The sequence below is a fragment of the Saimiri boliviensis genome, chromosome 17 (genome assembly GCF_048565385.1).
Source record: "Saimiri boliviensis isolate mSaiBol1 chromosome 17, mSaiBol1.pri, whole genome shotgun sequence".
In the NCBI taxonomy this organism is placed as follows: Eukaryota; Metazoa; Chordata; class Mammalia; order Primates; family Cebidae; genus Saimiri; species Saimiri boliviensis.
In genome coordinates, this window is record NC_133465.1 from 16,416,311 (window position 1) to 16,435,398 (window position 19,088).

At 54.6% G+C, this 19,088-nt stretch overlaps 1 protein-coding gene across 1 annotated transcript in view; it reads right to left on the reverse strand.

Annotated features, from left to right (window-relative positions):
• Window positions 1-18,798, reverse strand: part of LRRC75A (leucine rich repeat containing 75A) — a 48,973-nt gene extending 30,175 nt beyond the window's left edge. The window contains exon 1 of the mRNA XM_039476790.2: window positions 18,328-18,798. Coding sequence (XP_039332724.1) covers window positions 18,328-18,573 — 246 coding nt within the window. The 5' untranslated portion in view covers window positions 18,574-18,798. The remainder of the gene's footprint in view (window positions 1-18,327) is intronic.
• Between the last annotated feature and the right edge of the window lie 290 nt (window positions 18,799-19,088).

The following is a 19,088-nucleotide window of genomic DNA, read 5'->3' on the forward strand; positions in this document are numbered from 1 at the left end:
ATTTTATCATAATAAAAAAATAGTGGCGAGCTCACCGTCATTGGAAGGATACAAGGAGAGGAGAAATACTCATCAGCTCCCACTCCCCACTCCTGCTGAGGCAGGATTTCTGGACCATAAGGGAGGTGGCCACTAAGGGTTGCCCTCCAGCCCCCTGTGACTCTTCTCATCAGCACGGCCCAGGATACAGGATCCTGGCATCCAAGGAGGTGCCACTAAGTGGCTACAAGAGGTGGAGCTTGGTGAGAGGAACCAGGAAGGAATGCAGAAAAAAAGAGAAGCAACAGAAAGAACCCGTACAGTTAGGAAGCTGCGTAGATGGCGGAAGGGGAGGAGGAGTTTGGCGATGGAGTTTGAAGGCCAGGGCTGAGACTCCCTCCGGGAGGGGCACGTGGCGTGCAAAAGCAGAAGCAGCTCCAGTGGGCCTGACTGCTCCAGAGAGGGCATCGCTCCTCCGTGCAGCCACAAGATGCCTTTATCCCCAAAGTGCCACAGCTACGCAGGGCGGTGCTGGAAAGGAGAGTTCCGTACGCTGAGGCATACGGAAATCTAGTGTTTCACACATTTGTCATGTTCAAGAGAATTAGGCACATCGGAGTATCTAAGAGATTGGCCTTCCAATCCCCATTTAAAATGGGCAATTCAGTGGTTGATTTTAAGCTTATGATTTTAAGCAGAACACCAGAAGAGGATTCGACCAAGTCTGTAACCGTTTTGAAATGTTTCAGGGAATAGTCATCATATTTATCAGCTTAACTTCTTAAATTTTAAGAACTATTTAGGAACCTGAGAAAGTCCTGCTTCTTAGGATGAGTATTTATAGACTTAAGAACACTGGTTAGGTTCAATTTATAAAATCACATCAAGATATTTAAAGAAATTTAATGACTTAAGTTATAAACCCCCTACCCTTGAATATGGTTATTTAAATGGACTAGATTCATGAGTGAAATAATGAAATTGGCATGTTAAACTTAAATGCTTAAGGAAACACTCGGTTTAAAATTTTCCACTTCAGTATATATTGAATATTAATTGAGAAAATTCAAGTAGTTGTAAGTACTTTGTGTGTGTGTGCCCCAAGAATACCAAGGACAGATCATGCAGATGACGTGGGTGCCCTGCAGAGTCGGGGGTGGGGAACATCAGCACAGCTGGAGAGGGAGGATTTTGCAGTTAATGTCCAGAGGCACACTGCTCAGGCTTGGAAGACACCAAAGCAAAGCAGACTAGCAAATTAATAACAGCAACCGCTACATCCCCTCCCGCTAACAAAACCACTAGACAGCGTGGGAACCCTGTTTGAAGGTAAGGCCTCCTCACCCTCCTGCTGATGTCTAAGGTGGGCATGGCCCGGCTCCTGGCCCATCTTGGGGGTTGCCTCTCGAGGGCACCCTGGCTTGGTGCCCGCCACTCCCACAGGCCTGTGAGTTTCGTACACCAAGCAGGTGGCCATTAGTACCGAGCTGACTTAAGTCAGCCAGATGCCGCCAGGGAGGGCTCTGCTCTACAGAGGTCCAAGCCAAGAAGCTGCCGGTGTGTGTGGGGGGTCACTGGCTCCCACTCCCCACTCCACCAGACTTGCCCAGGCTGTCTGAGGGATGAGAGGTAAAGACTGGGGTTCTCTGGTCCCACCTCAGGGCCCAGGGGCAGCTCATGACTCCCCGCCATCCAAGGCCACATGGCCCCCACAGGTTTTTGAAGCCAGGCACCCCGGCAGGCTGGCCCTCCTCAATGGTGACAAGTGTTGCCACCAAATCTGCCTTGCCCAGCAGGAGTCAGCAATGTTTGGCAGCTTTGCTCAGCGAGGGGCTTCATGACTGTGTGTTGTTTGTGTTTTAACTTTGAAGTCTTAAGAAATGGCACCCTCTGTGTGAAATAGGCCTCTGGAAACAGATGCCCAGCCGTTGCCAAGCGTAACTTAATTAAAATCCAAGAAACGGCTTTAGCAACAAATAAATATCAAAAGGATGCTTTCTGTTTAGAAAACTCTAAAGTGAGCGGGGAGGCGTATCAAGCCACATGGCGGGTTTTGTCTGCTCCTCCATGGTTGTGGCTCTGCCCACATGTGGCTGAGGGTGGGGGACAAAGACCTAGGTTAGACCCTAAGTCACTGTGTGGCCCCGGGCAAGCCACCCTCCTACACCACAGCTTCCCCACCTGCAAATGAGAAGGTTGCCCCATTCATTCTTCCAAAGAGGGGGTGGGAGAGAGCGGCAGGAGAGGAACTTGGAACACAAAGAATTCAACAAATAACCATTTTCCTTTTCCTGCTGGACATTTCAGCTACTGTTTTATGACTCCAAAAGGGTGGTGGCATTTGCAGTATTTCCCAGATTTATTTCCCAAGCTCCTCCCCTGGTTTTCCGGGACCTCTTGTGGGACTGAGATTCTGCAGTAAGTCTGGGACCAGATGGTCTCTGAGGTCCGCAGGCCCCTACATTCCGTAAATTCTCAGCACTCTGTCATCCATCCCAGCGCCCTCCTAATCTCTCTGCTTGGAAAATCATCTGAATCAGTTGTTTATACCTTCTGGCGAATGCATTTAAGTCCATTTGCCCCTCTCTATGGCAAGTTTTGTCCAAGTGAAATGAAACGTTTTGTTCATTCTCAAAGGATTTGCAGGTAAAATAGCAAAGAGGTAGAGGAATGACTTAGAGCAGGCGTCCCCAAACTACGGCCCATGCGGCCCCCTGAGGCCATTTATCCGGCCCCCCGCCACACTTCAGGAAGGGGCATCTCTTTCATTGGTGGTCAGTGAGAGGAGCACAGTATGTGGTGGCCCTCCAACGGTCTGAGGGACAGTGACCTGGCCCCCTGTGTAAAAAGTTTGGGGACGCCTGACTTAGAGGATCCTTCTGGCTCCCTAAAAACCTGAGTTCCAAGCAGGAGAGCCTTCACGGGAACAGCCCATTTCTCAGGGTGAAGAGCTGGGGGCTGGAAGGCTGTCCCATACAGTGAGCCAGTGGCAGGGTTGTGGGGCTCCAGAGTCCCTAGAAATTTCTGACTCTGCCTCTATGAACCCTTGGAAATTAAAGCCAGGGTTCTCCTGAGAAACAGAACCGATAAGATGTGTGTGTGTGGAGACAGGAAGGAATTGATTTATTTTAAGGAATTGGCTCACATGATTGTGGGGGCTGGCAAGTCTGAAATCGGTAGGGCAGGCTGGGAGGCTGGGGACCCAGGCAGGAGCTGGCGGTGCTGTCTGGAGTCTGGGGGCAGACTTCCTTCTTCCATGGGGACCTCTCTTTTCTCTTGGAGCCTTCAACTGATTGAATGAGGCTCACCCATATTATGGAAAGTAATCAGCTTTGATCAATTTATGCTTTTGAGATGGAGTCTCTCTGTCACCCAGGCTGGAGTGCGGTGGTGTGACCCTAGCTCACTGCAGCCTGGAACTTCTGTACTCCTGTAGCCCCAGCTATGCGGGAAGCGGATCCTCCTGCCTCAGACTCCTGAATAGCTGAGACTACAGGTGTGTGCTGCCACACCTGGCTAATTTTTAAAAATCTTTTGTAGAAATAGGCTGAGTGCAGTGGTTCATGACTGTAATCCCAGCACTTTGGGAGGCTGAGGAGGACGGATCACCTGAGGTCGGGAGTTTGAGACCAGCCTGGTCAACATAGTGAAACCCCCTCTCTACTAAAAATACAATAATTATCTGGGTATGGTGGTGCGTGCCTGTAATCCCAGCTATTTGGGAGGCTGAAGCAGGAGAATCACTTGAATGCAGGAGGCGGAGGTTGCAGTGAGCCGAGATCGCGCCACCGTACTCCAGCTTGGGTGACAGAGTGAAACTCTGTCCCCTCAAAAAAAACAATAAAAAATTTTTTTTTTTTTTTTTAGAAATGGAGTCTCACTTTGTTTGCCCAGGCTGGTCTTGAACTCCTGGCCTCAAGTGATCCTCCCACTGTGGCCTCCCAAAGGGCTGAGATTACAGGTGTGAGCCACTGCACCTGGCTTTATTTGGCTTTTGTTTTTACTCAAAGTCTACTGATTTCACATTACTTTTTTTTAGATGGAGTCTAGGTCTCACTCAGGCTGGAGTGCAGTGGTTCGATCTTGGCTCACTGCAACCTCTGCCTCCCTAAGTTCAAGTGATTCTCCTACCTCAGCCTTCAGAGTAGCTGAGATTACAGGTGCCCATCACCACACCTGGCTAATTTTTGTATTTTTAGTAGAGACAGCCATTTCACCATGTTGGCTAGGCTGGCCTTGAACTCCTGAGCTCAACTGGTCCACCTACCTGGGTCTCCCAAAGTGCTGGGATTACAGGTATAAGCCACCACACCCAGCCTCAGATGTTAATCACATCTGAAAAATAACTTCACAACAGCATCTAGACTAGTATTTGACCCAACATTGGGTACCACAGCCTAGCTAGGCTGGCAAGGTTACCATCACGAGCTAAGGGTCTTTATCACTTTAAATCTCTAGGTCAGAGCCAAGGCCAGACCTCCAAGAATCTGGACTCAGCCCTCTTGCTGCCCTCCCTCTGGGTGAGCGGAGATGAGTCATGCTGGATGAGGAATCCAGCTCCAATCCAGCTAGCTCTCAACTTCAAGCAGGAAGGGGAGAGCGGGCGGAACAGAGGAGGAGGGCTGCAGGATCCACAGCTGTGGCCGGGGGTGAGGCTCTGCCTGTGCTCTTCCACCTCTCCATGCTTGGCCACTTTCCCCAAGACCTTTCCAAAATGCGCTCTGTGCAGTCGGGAGGGCAAGAGCCGGTCCAGGAAGGGAGCCGCAGACGCCCTTCCAGGGGCCTTCCTTCCTAGCAGGAGCCAGGAGGAACACCAAGGGGCTGCCCGGACCCCTCAGCTAGGCAGAATCGTTCCCATCTTAGGGCCCTGGTCCTCAGGGCCTGATTCTGCTTCCAGGGGGAAAATCAGTGAGCCTTCTGGGCTGCAGAGGAGGAGATGGGGTGGGGTGGTATCCTCAGAGCTGGGAGGGGCCTATGCCTGGTTTTTCAGTGGTCACTGAGTTTGTTCACAGCTTTGAGGAAGACAGAGAGGGAAGGGGTTGGAGCTGGGGGTGGGAGTGGAGGTGGGTGAGGCGAGATGGCCAATAGCACGGGCCGGCCAAAGGTCCTGAGCTTTCTGCTGGCATCCTAGGCCTCCCTCTCTACCCAGCGACCCTTATCCCATGAGAGGGTCTCCCTTGGTGGACTCCCTCCCTCAAAGCACAGCTGCATACCTGCTCTCAGGTCCCCAACCAGCTGCCCACACTCCACCTCTTGCCCATTTTCTTTTTTTTTTTTCTTTCTTTTTTTTTTTTTTTTTTTTGAGACCGACTCTCACTGTGTTGCCCAGGCTGTGCAGTGGAGTGTGCAGTGGCGTCATCTCAGCTCACCGAAACCTCCGCCTCCCAGGTTAAGGCAATTCTCCAGCCTCAGCCTCCCAAATAGCTGGGATTACAGGCACACGCCACCAAACCCAGCTAATTTTTGTATTTGTTTTTTCTTTTTCTTTTTTTTTTCTTTTTAAAGATGGGTTTCACCATGTTGGCCAGGCTGGTCTTGAACTCCTGACTGCAGATGATCTGCCTGCCTCCCACAGTGCTGGGATTACAGGAGTGAGCCACCGTGCCTGGCCTCCCATTTTCTAAAACAGTCTAATTCCAGCCCAAAGTCTCTCTCTGCACTGTGTCCCCATTACCCTCAGAGAGCCTTTTCCGGGTCTGGCTCATGGACCGGCCTCTCCCTGAAACATGTGACACCAAAACCATTTCTATTTGCCTCGCCCTGCTGGACCCTTTCTGGAGAGATGGGAATTCTTGGAACAGGTAATTTATTCTCTTTCGTATCTGAGTTTCCATGTCCCAAAACAACCCCTCTGGGTTCCTGCTGGTCTGTCTTGGGCCGACAGCTGTCTGGAAACCCCACCAGTGAGAACCCTGCCTAAGACTGTTTTTATTCTGAAAGTCTACAATTCTAGAAGGCTGTGGAAAACATAAATCTGCAGCTGAGACTCATAAAAAGTTCAGAGGACTGGCATGTCCTAGGAAAAACTAAATCAATGGGAAGGGCTAAGCCTGAAGAAGTGGAAGCTACTTACCGGGTTGGGGAGCACCCAGACCTCATTCCCCCAGAACTGCTAGAGGCGAGGATGTAAAGAGGCTGGGAAACTCGAGGGGAATCCTGGACCCCTGGGATACTGGAGGGTCCAGGGTTCATGGGAGCCCAACAAGGACACCCTGACGCCCCTGCTTGTGCCCTTGGTGTCCCTGACTGGGTGAATCCAGATCCACTAAGGTTGTCTTAGATTCTGTCTGATGCTCTTTGAGAGGCAGGGCTGTTGAGCTGGAACTTTTTCTTTTTCTTTCTTTTTTTTAAGACAGAGCCTCGCTCTGTTGCCCAGGCTGGAGTGCAGTGGTGCAATCTTGGTCATTGCAACCTCTGCCTCCTGGGTTCAAGTGATTCTCCTGCCTCAGCCTCCTGAGTAGCTGGGATGACAGGCGTGGGTCCCCATACCCAGCTAATTTTTGTATTTTTAGTAAAGACTGGGTTTCACCATGTTGGCCAGGCTGGTGTCAAACTCTTGACCGCAGGTGATCCGCCAGCCTTGGCCTCCCAAAGTGCTGGGATTACAGGCATGAACCACCATGCCCGGCCTGAGCTGGAACTTTCTAGAAGATGCCCAATTGCTTCAGCTCCTTGATTCAAGAGAAAGAGAGCAAGTACCTGGCTGAAAGGCAGAAGCCAAGTTCTGGCAGTTCGTTGCCTCAGGTGATTTGAGAAGGCTGTGCCTGAGAAGAGTCATGGGAGAAGGCCCAAGGCTTCTTAAAGCGCTCAGCTGATAAAGACTCTAAACTTCTGTGCACCCTCACCAAGGCTGCCAAGTACAGCTGTGCAGGGCATGCACTGTGCAAGGGTGTATGAACTCACTGAGCCTTGACTCTGGCTGCACCTAACCAGACAGGCACCTTCTACTTCTCATAAACGCACTCTGTGGGCTAGAAGCCACATTCCACCTCAGGGAAGGAAACCAAGGTGCTAGGCGTCCCTGAGTGACCTGAGTCACTCACCGAATGGCCGCTATACCCCCAAGTTCTTGGTTTTCCTGGGCTGCCAGCAGCAGAGCTGTAGCCAAGATCTAACATGGAGGCAGCGTGCTCATGAAGCTTGCCCCTTTCCAGGAACACCTCTTCTGGTCATGGTCCTGTTCTCTGCTTCCTCCAGCACCAGGCCATCATTGTCCTACCACACCATCTCAACATCTTACTCTAAGAAATAAACTACGGAAACAGTGTCACATGGAGCAGGGGTCCCGAAGCCCCAGGCCACAGACCAGTACCAGTCTGTGACCTGTTAGAAAGCAGGCTGCAAAGCCGGAGGTGAATCATGGGCCAGCGTCCCGCCCGAGCTCGGCAGAGCAGTGGCAGCATTAGGTTCTCATAGGAGCACAAACCCTATTGTAAACGGCACACGTGACAGAGCTGGGTTGCACACTCCTTATGAGAATCTAATACCTGATGATTTCTCACTGCCTCCCATCACTCCCAGATGAGACCATCTAGTTGCAGGAAAACAAGCTCGGCGCCCCCACTGATTCTACATTATGGTGAGTTGTATAATTATTTCATTATATTACAAGGTAATAATAATAAAGTCCAAAATAAGTGTAATGTACTTGAATCATCTCAAAACCATTCCCCACCCCGGCCATGTGAAGGGGCAGCACAGGTCCTCCGTGCCCCAGAACCCCTCTTCCACCCTGCCTGTGACCAGAGAACCCAGGCCACCTGTCCCACCCTGAGGAAGCTCAGAAAATACCAAGTTTTTCACTGGGACGGACCCAGGCCTCACTTCCAATACTTCTCCAGGAAGCTTTGGGTGGGACCAGGACTTGGGAATTGGGGACCTGGTCCCAGTCCTGTGTGACCCTGCACAGGCCACTCCCTGTCTATGGGCTGCGTGCGCCTCTGCTGAACATCTCATCTCTGACTGCAGCAGGCCTTCTCACCAAAGGAGCCGTGGACCCCTCCTCCTGCCATTTCCTCCAGGGAGGGAGAGGGCAGAGGCAGATCCAGGTCCCTGGGCCCTCTAAGGACATTAGAGCCTCAGCGCTGCCTGTCCTTTGATGTCGGCGAGCCATGACCATTGCCAGGAGAGAGCTGGTGAGACCACAATGTACAAGGTGGCTAGGCAGCCTGTTACAAGGCCACAGGACTGCACCGGGTACCAGCACCTACCTGTGCCAGGTGGGACAAGAGCCCCTCCATGCTTCCTCCTCTACGGCCCCTGCTCTCTCCTGCCCACTCATAGGAAGTGTGATGGTCAACTTTATGTGTTTATACATGCAAATCTCCTCTTGGTTTTGTTTCTCTGGAGAACCTTGACTAATACAGGAAGTAACATCCCCACGGGAAGACATTAGGAGCCTTAAGTAGGAAATTATAAGCCAATCTCGGGAGTATCTCACTGTCATGCTGAGTCCACTGCAGGCCCTTCCATAGGAATGCAAAGCTTGACGCTTCCCACACCTGGGCCCTAGCAGGTTCAGTGCAGAAGGACTCGCTGTCTACCCCCTGCCCCACAATGGCCTGGCAGGTGTCTGTGGGTGCGAGAGATAGCCCTGGCATTCAGCAGAGTGGGGGAGACATGTCTCCTCCCGGAGCCCTGTCTGTGCTTATCCTCATCCTGCATCTGAGCTATGGGGCCTCCAGGCAGTGGGGGGCGGAGTGGGGGCACCTCCAGGCTGACCATTTACCAGGAAGAAATCAGAAAAAGAGGTTTTGTTTCCAGACGCCCAGCCTACCACTGAGCCCTCCCTCCCCAGGAGCACCTGCAGCTCCTGTTCTCCTGACCCCCCACCATCTACAACACAGCTTTTTCCATAGTCTGCACCCACGGAGGACTCCCTGGTCCCCACAGGAAAGGGGTGTTGGGAGAGCTGCCAGGTGCATGATGTGTGCTGGGAGGTCCCGGTCCAGGGCAGGAATTGTGACTCTTAAACCAGGTGTGGGGCAGGCTCTCTTGGGCTCTTACCTGCCCCTAGCACCAAGGGAGAGAAACCCACTCCACTCCTGCCCCCTTCTGCTGGGGAAGGCCTAAACCCAGAGCTCCAGGAGGCCGTGACTGCACAGACAGAAACTAAGGGCAGTAGGGTGGGGGTGGAGGGTGTCACAGACTTCCCGGGCTGCAAGTGCTGGCTCCCTGTGGGCTGGGTGTCCCTCAGTGGGCGAGGGGTGTCCTGCAAGCCTCCTGGGCACCTGTATCTATGGGTGGAGGTTCCATAGGGACAGCAGCTGTGGGGTAGGAAGGTGCCCAGAGGGGGCACTACAGGGGGTCCCAAGATAGCTGGGGGACCCACAGGTCCCTGGCATGCTCTGGGAAAGACCTGGGCTGAGGGTCGTGCAAAGGCCAATTGGGCAGGAGAGGGACAGCCTTGAGGACCAGGGCCGCCAGGAGGAGCTGGCAGAGCAGGTGAGGCCAAGCCCACCTAGAAAGTGGGGGAGACTGAGCTCCCCGCAGCTCCTGGGCCTAGCGCCTGTGTCTACCTGTGAGTCCCACTGAGGAAAGGAGTTTGCCCAGCAGCCAGTGTGTGCCGTGCCCTGTACCTGCGTAGGCCCCCATGGCCAGAGGCAATGGCATACCTGGAATCTGACTATGGCCAGCCCTGCAGTTACTCAGCAGTCCTCTATGGCATCAGCGGCTGCTCTGAGCCCTTCTAGAAATGAGCACCTTGGCCAGCCCTGCCTGGCCTACTTGTCCCAGTTGGTGCCTGCCCTGCACCTGTGCAGGCCCCCACGGCCAGAGGCAATGGCAGACCCGGAATCTGACCATGACCAGCGCTGCAGTCATTCACCAGTCCTGTATGGCATCGGTGGCTGCTCTGAGCCCTTCTAGAAATGAGCACTTTGGCAGGCCCTGCTTTCCCTACTTGTCTCAATTGGTGCCAGTTCTGCTTGGGTGCCCAGGGAGGTGTGCTGCATGAAAGAGCCAAGTACTAGTGCAGTCAGGTGCCAGGCAAGGTTCTTGCCCTCTCAAGGCAAAAGCCCTGAAGCTCCACTGGGCCTGGCGGGTCTGGGTTTCTGGAAACATGAGAGAGGCCGGAGTGGGCACAGGCTCCATCCAGATGAACATGGAGAGCAGACCCTCAGAGACGGAAGGCAGAGTGGGAAGTGGAGGGAGGGGAGAGAGACCAGATGTGCGAGGGGCCAGGGCAGCCCCCACAGTGGGCGGAAAGGTGTCGAGGGAGCCAGGCACTGAGTCACATGGGCAGTGGTCTCGGCAGAACCTGCCCAAGGTCAGAAACAGGCCCTGGCCTTGTTCCCCTCCCCACCGCTCTGAGATGAATGGCTCACAGCGCACAGGGCAGCTCAGGCCTCTGTCAGCGCTGGGCCTTGCTCACGTGTGAAAATCTACGGGTTCTTGGTTCCGGCCTCTGCCCCTGGTACCATGTGACATGGCCTTTTACCCTCCATCAGCTAGGACTGCGGTCAGCATGAATAGACTGGTCTCGGCCATATAGGGGTCAGCCCCAGCACCTGGGGGGGAGGTATCTGTGTCCCCTCTCTGTCCTGGGACCGTTGCATCCCAGCTCTTGCACCAGCTGAGGCCAAGGGAGGTGACCTTAGGGCTCGAATGTGAACCTGGCTCAGGGCCTGGAAGAAATAACTGACCACATATAGGAACGAATGAGTATTTCTGAAACCACAGGCACGTGGTGGAATCTCAGCAGTGGTAGGGAATCTCAGGGGTCGTTTCACCTACCACTCCTTCATTCTGGAGATGGGGAAACTGAGGCCAGAGATGGGAAAGTGCTGGACAAGTTAGGGTTTCCACTGGGGCCAGAACTGAGGGTTCCGGGCTCCCAGAGAAGCCCGCCTCCTTTCTGTGCCAGACTGCACACCCGTACTGGTGCTGGCTTCTGGGGTCTTTGCCATCGCTCCCGGAGGGAAGGGAGCAGTTGCTACCATGGTTTTCTCCTGGTGGGTTGCCTGTGGCATCCCCAGTGCCTAGAACGATGCCTGGAGGCGCAGGAACTTGATTGTTGAATAAATGAATTAATGCATAATGTCTTTTTTTCTGTTCTGCTCATCTAATTTCCTCAGTTTTCTATAATCGTATATTGCTTTTATAATATTTTAAAACCACCATTTTTACTTTAAGCAATAGCCTGCCAGCTTCACAAAACCACCTAACGAGCAAAATCAACATGAGAAAATGCTTTATGGACTAGAAAGCCATGTGCAGCTGGGAGAGGTACCCCTAATGACTGCCCTCCTGCCCAAGGCCCAGCTGGCACCCAGACAATCAAATCGAGCAGGGTGCCCTTCTCAACTGCCACCAACCACTTCCAGTTCTCATGGCCCCACTGCCCCACCTTCCCGCTGGCACAGGCTGCAGAGGGGAGCTGACCAAGATCCGGCAGAGGAACAAGAGTCTGCTTCTCACCCAGGGAAGGGAGAAACGCACAGCAGGAAGAGACAATGAAAGAAACGGAGACACAAAGAAAAGCCGCAGGGAGTGGGAGGCAGAGAGACAGAAAGACACGCGGACACCAGGGCCGAGCAGAGGCGAGGGGCAGCTCTGGAGGTGGCCCCCAGCGTGTGCGCGTGTACGCGCTTTCACACACACACACACACACACACACACACACACACACGGGCACTCCCCACTCTCAGCTGGGCTTCCGTGTCTCTCCTGGTTAAGATAAACTTAGAAACATCAAAATGCCACATCTCTTTGAGCAGCAGCCGTCGGCAGAGCTCCATATGGCTGCAGCAGCCAGGAGTCTGAGCTAATAAAAGTTAAAAAAAAAAAAAAAAAAAAGCTGGGAAATGCTCCTGGAGAGCCACGTGGGCACTGCTCAGGGCCGGGTGGGGGTGGGGAGGAGAGCAGGCAGGCCCGCCCCAGCGTGGCATGCCAAGGTCTCTGTTCTCATTTAGAACACCCAGCCCTTTTAGTAATGGTGAGTCCAAGATACAGCAGCCGAATCTGCTGTTTTAGATGCATAGGCCCTCTCCTATCTCCATTCCAGTTTCTCTTAATGGGAGAGGATATGACAGTCAGTGCTGAATGTTTGCGTCCCCTCCTCTCCACTCCCAAATATATATGTTGAAATCCTAACCCCCAAGGTGATGGCATTGTGAGGTGGGGCCTATGGGAGGTGATTAGGTCATGAGGCTGAAGCCCTCACAAATGGGATTAGTGCCCATGTAAAAGAGGCCCCCGAGAGACCCTTTATTTCTTACACCATGTGAGAATGCAGCAAGAGGGCACCATCACCAGAAAGCAGCCTCATCGGACAGTGAATCTACCAGCACCTTGGTCTTGGACTTTCCAGACTCCAGACTGTGATAAATTAACATCTGCTGTTGATAAGCCACCTACTTTATGGTATTTTGTTATAGCAGCCTGAAAGGACTAAGACGGTCAGCAAGAACAGAGCCAGGAGGAGCCAGGGCATGCAGCGCGGGCACGCATGCCTGGTTTTCTCACAGGGCACCGGCAGCACTGCTCTTGGTGGGGAAGGGGAGCCAGAGGGCCGGCTGTGGATCCCCACGCTGGGGGAAGAATCTCCAGTGCTGACCCCACCCGCTCTGCATCCTGATGGGAGAGCTGGAGAAGACCCTGGTTATTGGATGACCCTTCTTCAAGGAGCCTCTCCCCTGCAGGAAGGGAATAGGGATGTGGGCAGGAGTCATAGCATCCAGCCCACAGTTTACACGGGGGTACGGGAATACCATGGCCCATGCTCAGAGGAGAAACACACCAGAAGTCTGAGCTAAACCCCACTGTCTCCTGAGAGAGAACGCCAGGGACAGAGGCAGGAGGAAGTGTGTGCCTGATGGGAAGTTTCAATCCATTCTGTGAGGATTTCCTGAAAACAGACTGGGTGCCAGTTTTTATGGCCTCTGCCCCAGAAAAGCATATATGGCAATGAAATGACACTGGGGGAGGGGAGGGTGCACCCATCCTGATGGTCCATGGATGGACACCAGGCTACTTTAAAACTTCTGAAGACAGCAACGCAGTTTCTGGTAATCTCTGAGAATCTGGCATTTGTTCCAGAAAAAAAGACCCCCCCAACCCTCTCTCACTGCCTCACCAGACCCTGAAGTCAGAGTAACTGGCCCAGTTACGGCCCCTGCAGTCACGCCTAGGCACTACAGAGGCTGTTATTTCTCTAGCCAGTGGCCCTGGCAGCCTTGGAAACCAGTGAAGCAGGCTCTGACACAGGAATCCCTCTGCATCTTTATCACTGGAAAAGCCTCGATCCAGCCCAGGCGGAGAGCAGCGGATTTTAAAAAGGAAGGGTTCTCTTTGTGGAGGAAATGAACATGATTCAGCACAAGAGCTGATCAGGAATGTGGAGGCCAGGCTCTCCCATCAGGCTCCGCTCCCCTCCCGACACCTCGGCAGAGGCCCCAGACTGCACCTGCCGGATGGGATCCAGTCCTGCCACGGAGCCTGGGCACCACGCCACTCCTCTCTCCAAGAACACCACTGCCTGGCAGGCTGCCAGGAACAGCCAAGCCCTGTGGACATTACTCCCAGAAATCCAACCACACGGAAAGCAAACGTGCTACGTCTCACGACAGTACTAACGAGCCTGGTAAATCAGCCCACAGTTGCACAGCCGTAGCTGGGGAATCCAAGTGCTTTCTGAGGACACACTGATGACAGCAGCAGACACACACGCGTACACACATCGTCACGGCACACAGACTCACTGAGGTATGCCATGAGCCTGTGGGTTTTCAATACCATACGGTGGACAACAGTGGTCATGGTGGGTCTCTGCTCTCAGGACGCACTTGACCTTATCTAACAAAAGGAACATCAGGAAAAAATTCTGCATGGATTGAATGCCTCCCAGTGTGGTGGGACCTGAGGCATATGAATCTCTGAGCTTCAGCTGACATGCTCAGGAAGGTGGCCCTGGAAAGGTAAGGTGCGTTCAGTGGAAACAAGGAAAGCATTCCAGGCGGAGGAAGAGCAGGTCCAGCATAGGGCCCCCCTGCTTGGTGCCTGGTAGCCTTCCAACCTGCTCGCCTACAGAGCGGGGAGTGGGAGGAAACAGGTGACCTTCAGAGGTCATTATGCTAATCTTTCTGCCTCCAGGTAGTAAGGATCTGCTCAGTCTCCACATCCGCAAGAAATCTCCGGGTGCTTGTCCATTATTCAGCTCCTCTTGGGGAGGAGTGAAACTCTTAGGTCCCAGCTCTGTGGCCCAGGCTGGAGTGCAGTGGCTCGATCTTGGCTCACTGCAACCTCTGCTTCCGAAGCTCAAGCCATCCTCCTGCCTCAACCTCCCCAGTAGCCAGCACTACAGGTGCACACCACCGCACCTGGCTGATTTTCAGGGTTTTGCCATGTTGCTCAGGCTGGTCTTGAACTTGTGAGCCCAAGTAATCCGCCAGCTTCAGTCCCCTAAAGTGCTGAGATTACACGATGCCTGCCCTCAGTGGTTCTTGTTGGCATTAGCTGATGTGGCTCTTGTTCCCAGGTGCAGAGTGAAGCCAGCCCCTCCACCCCAGACAGCTGAGGGAACCAGGAATCCAGGCCCTAGCCACACCACTGGGGGCCCAGACAAGCGAACACAGGAACAGCCCTGGTTAAGGGGTGAGTGCCATACTTTGCTCGCCCCTTGACCAGGTAAACCAACCCCATCAGCCCCTCCTCATGGGAAAACTGGGGTGCTGGTGAACATGAAGACAGGGGCCACCTCAGCTGGGTGGACCTCTGGGAAACAGACCCCTTTTTCTGCTGCTCCATGACAGAGGCCGACAGCTCAGTCTAAAATTTTGAGGGCTCAGGGAAACTGTTGGGCCAAAGAGATGACAGCTCACCTTCCAGGTGGCTAGCATGTGCCCTCTGTCAATGATGGAATCTTACTTCTTCTCCAGAGCTCCTTAAAGACAGCAGGCCTGAGCCCAAGAGTTGGGGAAGGACATCTGGGGAAAAGCTGGCTTCTTTGATCTCCATGAGCACTTGCTCTGGATGCTTCTAAATGTGCAGTGAGTTTTTGATCCAGACTGAACCCTGCCCAGGTAGATAGAATCCAAAAAATTCTTGGGCCAGACCTGAGAAAGAATACCACAACCCTGACCCCAGTCTGGCCAGACCCAAAGTAAGGCAGATTCTCACGTTTCTTATCACAGTCACTGTGAGAACGTGTCTTGAATGGCAGCACCAACACCATTTCACACACTTTGTAGCATTTGCTCTGCTCAGCACCCCAGATCCCTCTTTGGGAAACAAAGAAGCAACTCAGAGAGGTTATCTGCTGGGCCCAAGGCCACAGCTGACTGAGGACCGGAAGGTGAGCTGCCTCCTTGATCCTTGGCTCTGGGCTCTTCTCAGATTACCCTGATCTTAAAGGGAAGGGAATTACTTTCTGTTCCTTCAAGGCAGCTGCCTGGCATCCTGCCTGTACCCCTGGCCACAGCTCAGGGTCGTTTGTGCTGAATGAGGCCTCTTGATACCTCTCAAGCAAGTGACAAGCTGGAAAGATGATGCCTTCCAAACCTTAGATGCTGAAGAAGGGCATTCAGAAGAAGTGGCACCAGCAGCCACAATCCTTCAGCTCACCGTGAACTGCCACACATGCTCCTGGGTCAAGTCCCTGTTTCCAGATTCCCAGCCTGGAGCAAGCCACAGCAAGAGGAAGGGTGGTATCAGACTGGAGCAGAGATTCTGAAATTCGAGTCTGTAACTGGGTTTTAGGGGCTTTGTGAACCCTCCGAAATTGCCTGTGAGATTGTGTGAGTCCAGGTAGTAAAGACAAATGAGTCAGTGCATTTGTCTGGAAGACTGTGTGCAGCTCCTTCAGAGCCTCAAAAAGATCAAGGACTCAAAGAGGCTAAGAGCACAGGAATGAAGGCTCCCAAGTCCCCTCCAGCCATGTGGCTCTGGGCACACGCAAATCTGGCAGCCAAACCCACATTATCAAACACAGAACATGCTGTGTGAATGGGAGTGAGGGCTACTGTCCTTGCTGCTGCCCTTCCCTGGTTCTGTGCCTGCTCGTTAACGCCCACCCCAGGGACTTGCATGACTCAGCACCCCACGCTCTGCAGACCCCAGTCTTTACTGTCTTGGCTGTCTTGCTGAGGAAGAGGTTCTCGCCAGTCTGACCCCAGTGAGGCCTGTGTGATCTCATAGTTCTCACTGGCTGCTCATTCCCTTTCTGAACATCACCACCTTCAGACTAGAGGAGGAAACTGGAATGGAAAGGAAAATGCAATTTGGGAGAAAGAGCCACTTCAGTGCACAGCACAAATCCAGCTGGACATTCCTCCAAATGGCCTCAGGGTCCTAGAAAGCCACCTCTCTGTCATAGGCATGTGAACACCCCTGTGCTCCACTCCCACACTGCTCAAGGCCCATGACTACTTCCTGGAGGGGCGCTGCTCCATCCATTCCAGGCCACACAGGGCAGCTCCAGGCCCATCGCCCTCGCATCTCCAGCCAGTGGTCAAGGAAGCCCAACACGAGCCCACAGCCTGAGGACCTGCTGTTTTCACAGAAAAGGGGGAAGTTTGATAAGCCCCCTCCCACCCCTCCCACCCACTCCTGGTCCTCCAGCTGAGGAGGGTACCAGGACACCAATACCCATGTGCAGATGTCTGAGGAAATGCTTCTTGTTTCAAGGACCACCCATGGGGCTACAGGGGCTTATCTACTCCCCTGCAAGGCAGGAAGAAGCTCAGTATCCCCAGGATGTGGACAGCCTTTCAGGGACTGCCAAAGTATCTGCCCACTTTGGGTCCAGTCTCCTCCCGTGGGCCTCCAAGCGGCCTTCTATCATGCGAGCTTCAGTCTGGTCTTCCAAGAAGTGCTTGCCAGCTCTGCTGTATTCCCCAAAGTACCCATTCCAGGGCTGGGAAACAGCATGTGATCAGGAAACCCTTCTTACTGTAAGGTGTGCAAATGGGATACCATGGTCTGGAAAACCCATTATTCTGTTTAAAAGTGAAAGAGTTACTATAAAGACATACGTCACTTTCCAATTTTCAAAAGACAAAGAAATACACACTGCTAAAGTTAAGTGGTGCATAATGTCATCTTTCTTTGATGATTCAACTGAGAAGGCACATGGGGATCCATCAGCGTCTGGGGCATCATTCTGGAGATTGTTGGGAAAAGCAGAGGCAGGAGCAGAAGCCCATCTTCCCAAGTCTCCACATCTCTGCTTGCCTCTCCCTGTGCAGTGAGCAGCTTGGGCACACAGGCTCTAGGGTAAGAGCACACCAGATACAAAGGTGGGGGAGAGTGCGGCAGAACCCAGGAGGGATGTGGGCATGATTAGATTTTGGAAGGTCCTCCCAGGAAGGTGCTCCTGCAGCCTCTTTCACCAGCGACTGGAAAACCTCAGAAAGGTCACCTGAGATTTTCCCTCTGACATCCACGGTAGACTCTACCTCTAATGGGGTCAGTCTAGCAAGAATATGGGGCCTGGATTGCCTACCCCGCAAAGCCAGGCCCAGACAACCTGTTTGGTGATGCAGGAGAGCAGCTTTGCATTTCTCTGCCTGTCTTATACTCAACAAAATTCATGGCATGGGCCATGCTCCTCTCCCCACCAAAGAAACTGGGAAAAGAGAACCAGCCACAGAGAGGTGAGTGACATCATTAGCCCCAGGGCAGCCCCAAAGCTGAGGGAACTGGCCAAATTCTGCAACACGCGTCCCTAGCCAATGGGATAGGCACAGGCTAAGGGCAGAGTCCTGGCAGCCTCCCGAAGTTCCTGCTGGCCAGGTGGTCACATAGGACACTAAATCCAGCTCCCCTTTCTCTACCGCTTTCCACAGGGGCTCATGGTTGAGGATCTGCCAAAGTTAGTCAGGGGAGAGGAAACAGTCTCCTCCTTGAACTACAATCCAGGATGCCTCCCAGGCGAGTGAAGGACCCAGGGACTGGAATCACATTGACCCGGGGGCTATGCCCTTGGACTCCCACTCGGGAAGCCAAGCCGGGTCCAATGATAACTGCATTCCTTGAGGACCCTCGGCATGGAGTGACTGCCAGTGGGCAGACAGGAAGAAAAGAGCCCTGGCCCAGACCAGGCAGCATCCCTGCCTCCCCTCCCACCGACTGTCCCCGGAGACCAGTCTCCTTCTCTGCCTGCGGAGGAGAGCAGCGGGGACATTATGCCAACAGGTCCCGCTCGGCGGGCCTCACCCGGCCAGCCATCCACCGCCCTGCCCTGAGGCCCCAAATTCAGCGAGAGTGCCGAGGCACTTGCTGCCAGACAGGGCTCCATCCCTGAGAAGGGGGTCCTGGGCGGTGTCCCTCAGTGCCCCGGGCTTCCTCGGTTAGGGGCGGGGCGCTCCCCGGCCCGGCGCCCCCACCCCTGAGCCCCCTCCCCGAGCTCACCTGGCGCAGGTGCTGCAGCAGCGTCCCCGCCTCCTCCCGCCGGCCCTGGCGCACCATCCGCAGCAGCTCCTGGACCATGCCGACGCGCCGGTGGTAGGGGGGCATCCCCGCGCCCGCGCGCCCCGCCTTGTCCCCGGCGCGCAGCAGCAGCGACGCCCAGAAGTCGGGCCGTTCGCGACGGGGGCCCGGCGCGGCGCCGGGGCTGGCTCTCTCCGCCAGGCTGCCTTTGGTCTGCCGGGTGCCCATGCCGCCGCCGCCGCCGCTGCCCGCGGGACTCTCCGCGCTGGGCCTCGAGGCCGCGTCCCCGTTGGCCGCCCGCCCCTTGGCCGCCCGTGCGCGCCCGCCTCCCGGGCTGCAACTTTGGGGGAACTGTTGCGCGCGGGCGGCGCGGGGGCGGGCAGGCTGTCGGAGATCCCCGCGCTCCTCCCTCTTGGCTCTCCGGGCGCGCTCCCCAGGCGCTCGCCGCCTGCCCGCCCGCCCGCCGGCCCCGCCCCGGCCCGGCCCGGCCCGCCCCCGGCCCCCGCCCCAGCGCCCGAGCTCCGCGCCGCGGTGCGCCTCCCTCCTTCAATGCTCCCGCTCCTTCCCGCCCCTCGGCTCCGGGCTGGGGGCCGCCGGGCGCCCCCTGCCTGCGTCCTCCCTGCAGCTGCGCCGCCTATTGGCGGCAGCACCGCGCTTCCCGGGGCCGTGGCGCGGGGGCGAGGGGAGCGGGCAGGCCCAATGGGCCGTCGCTGTCGGTCCCCACCGGGATCCCCTGACGTCTC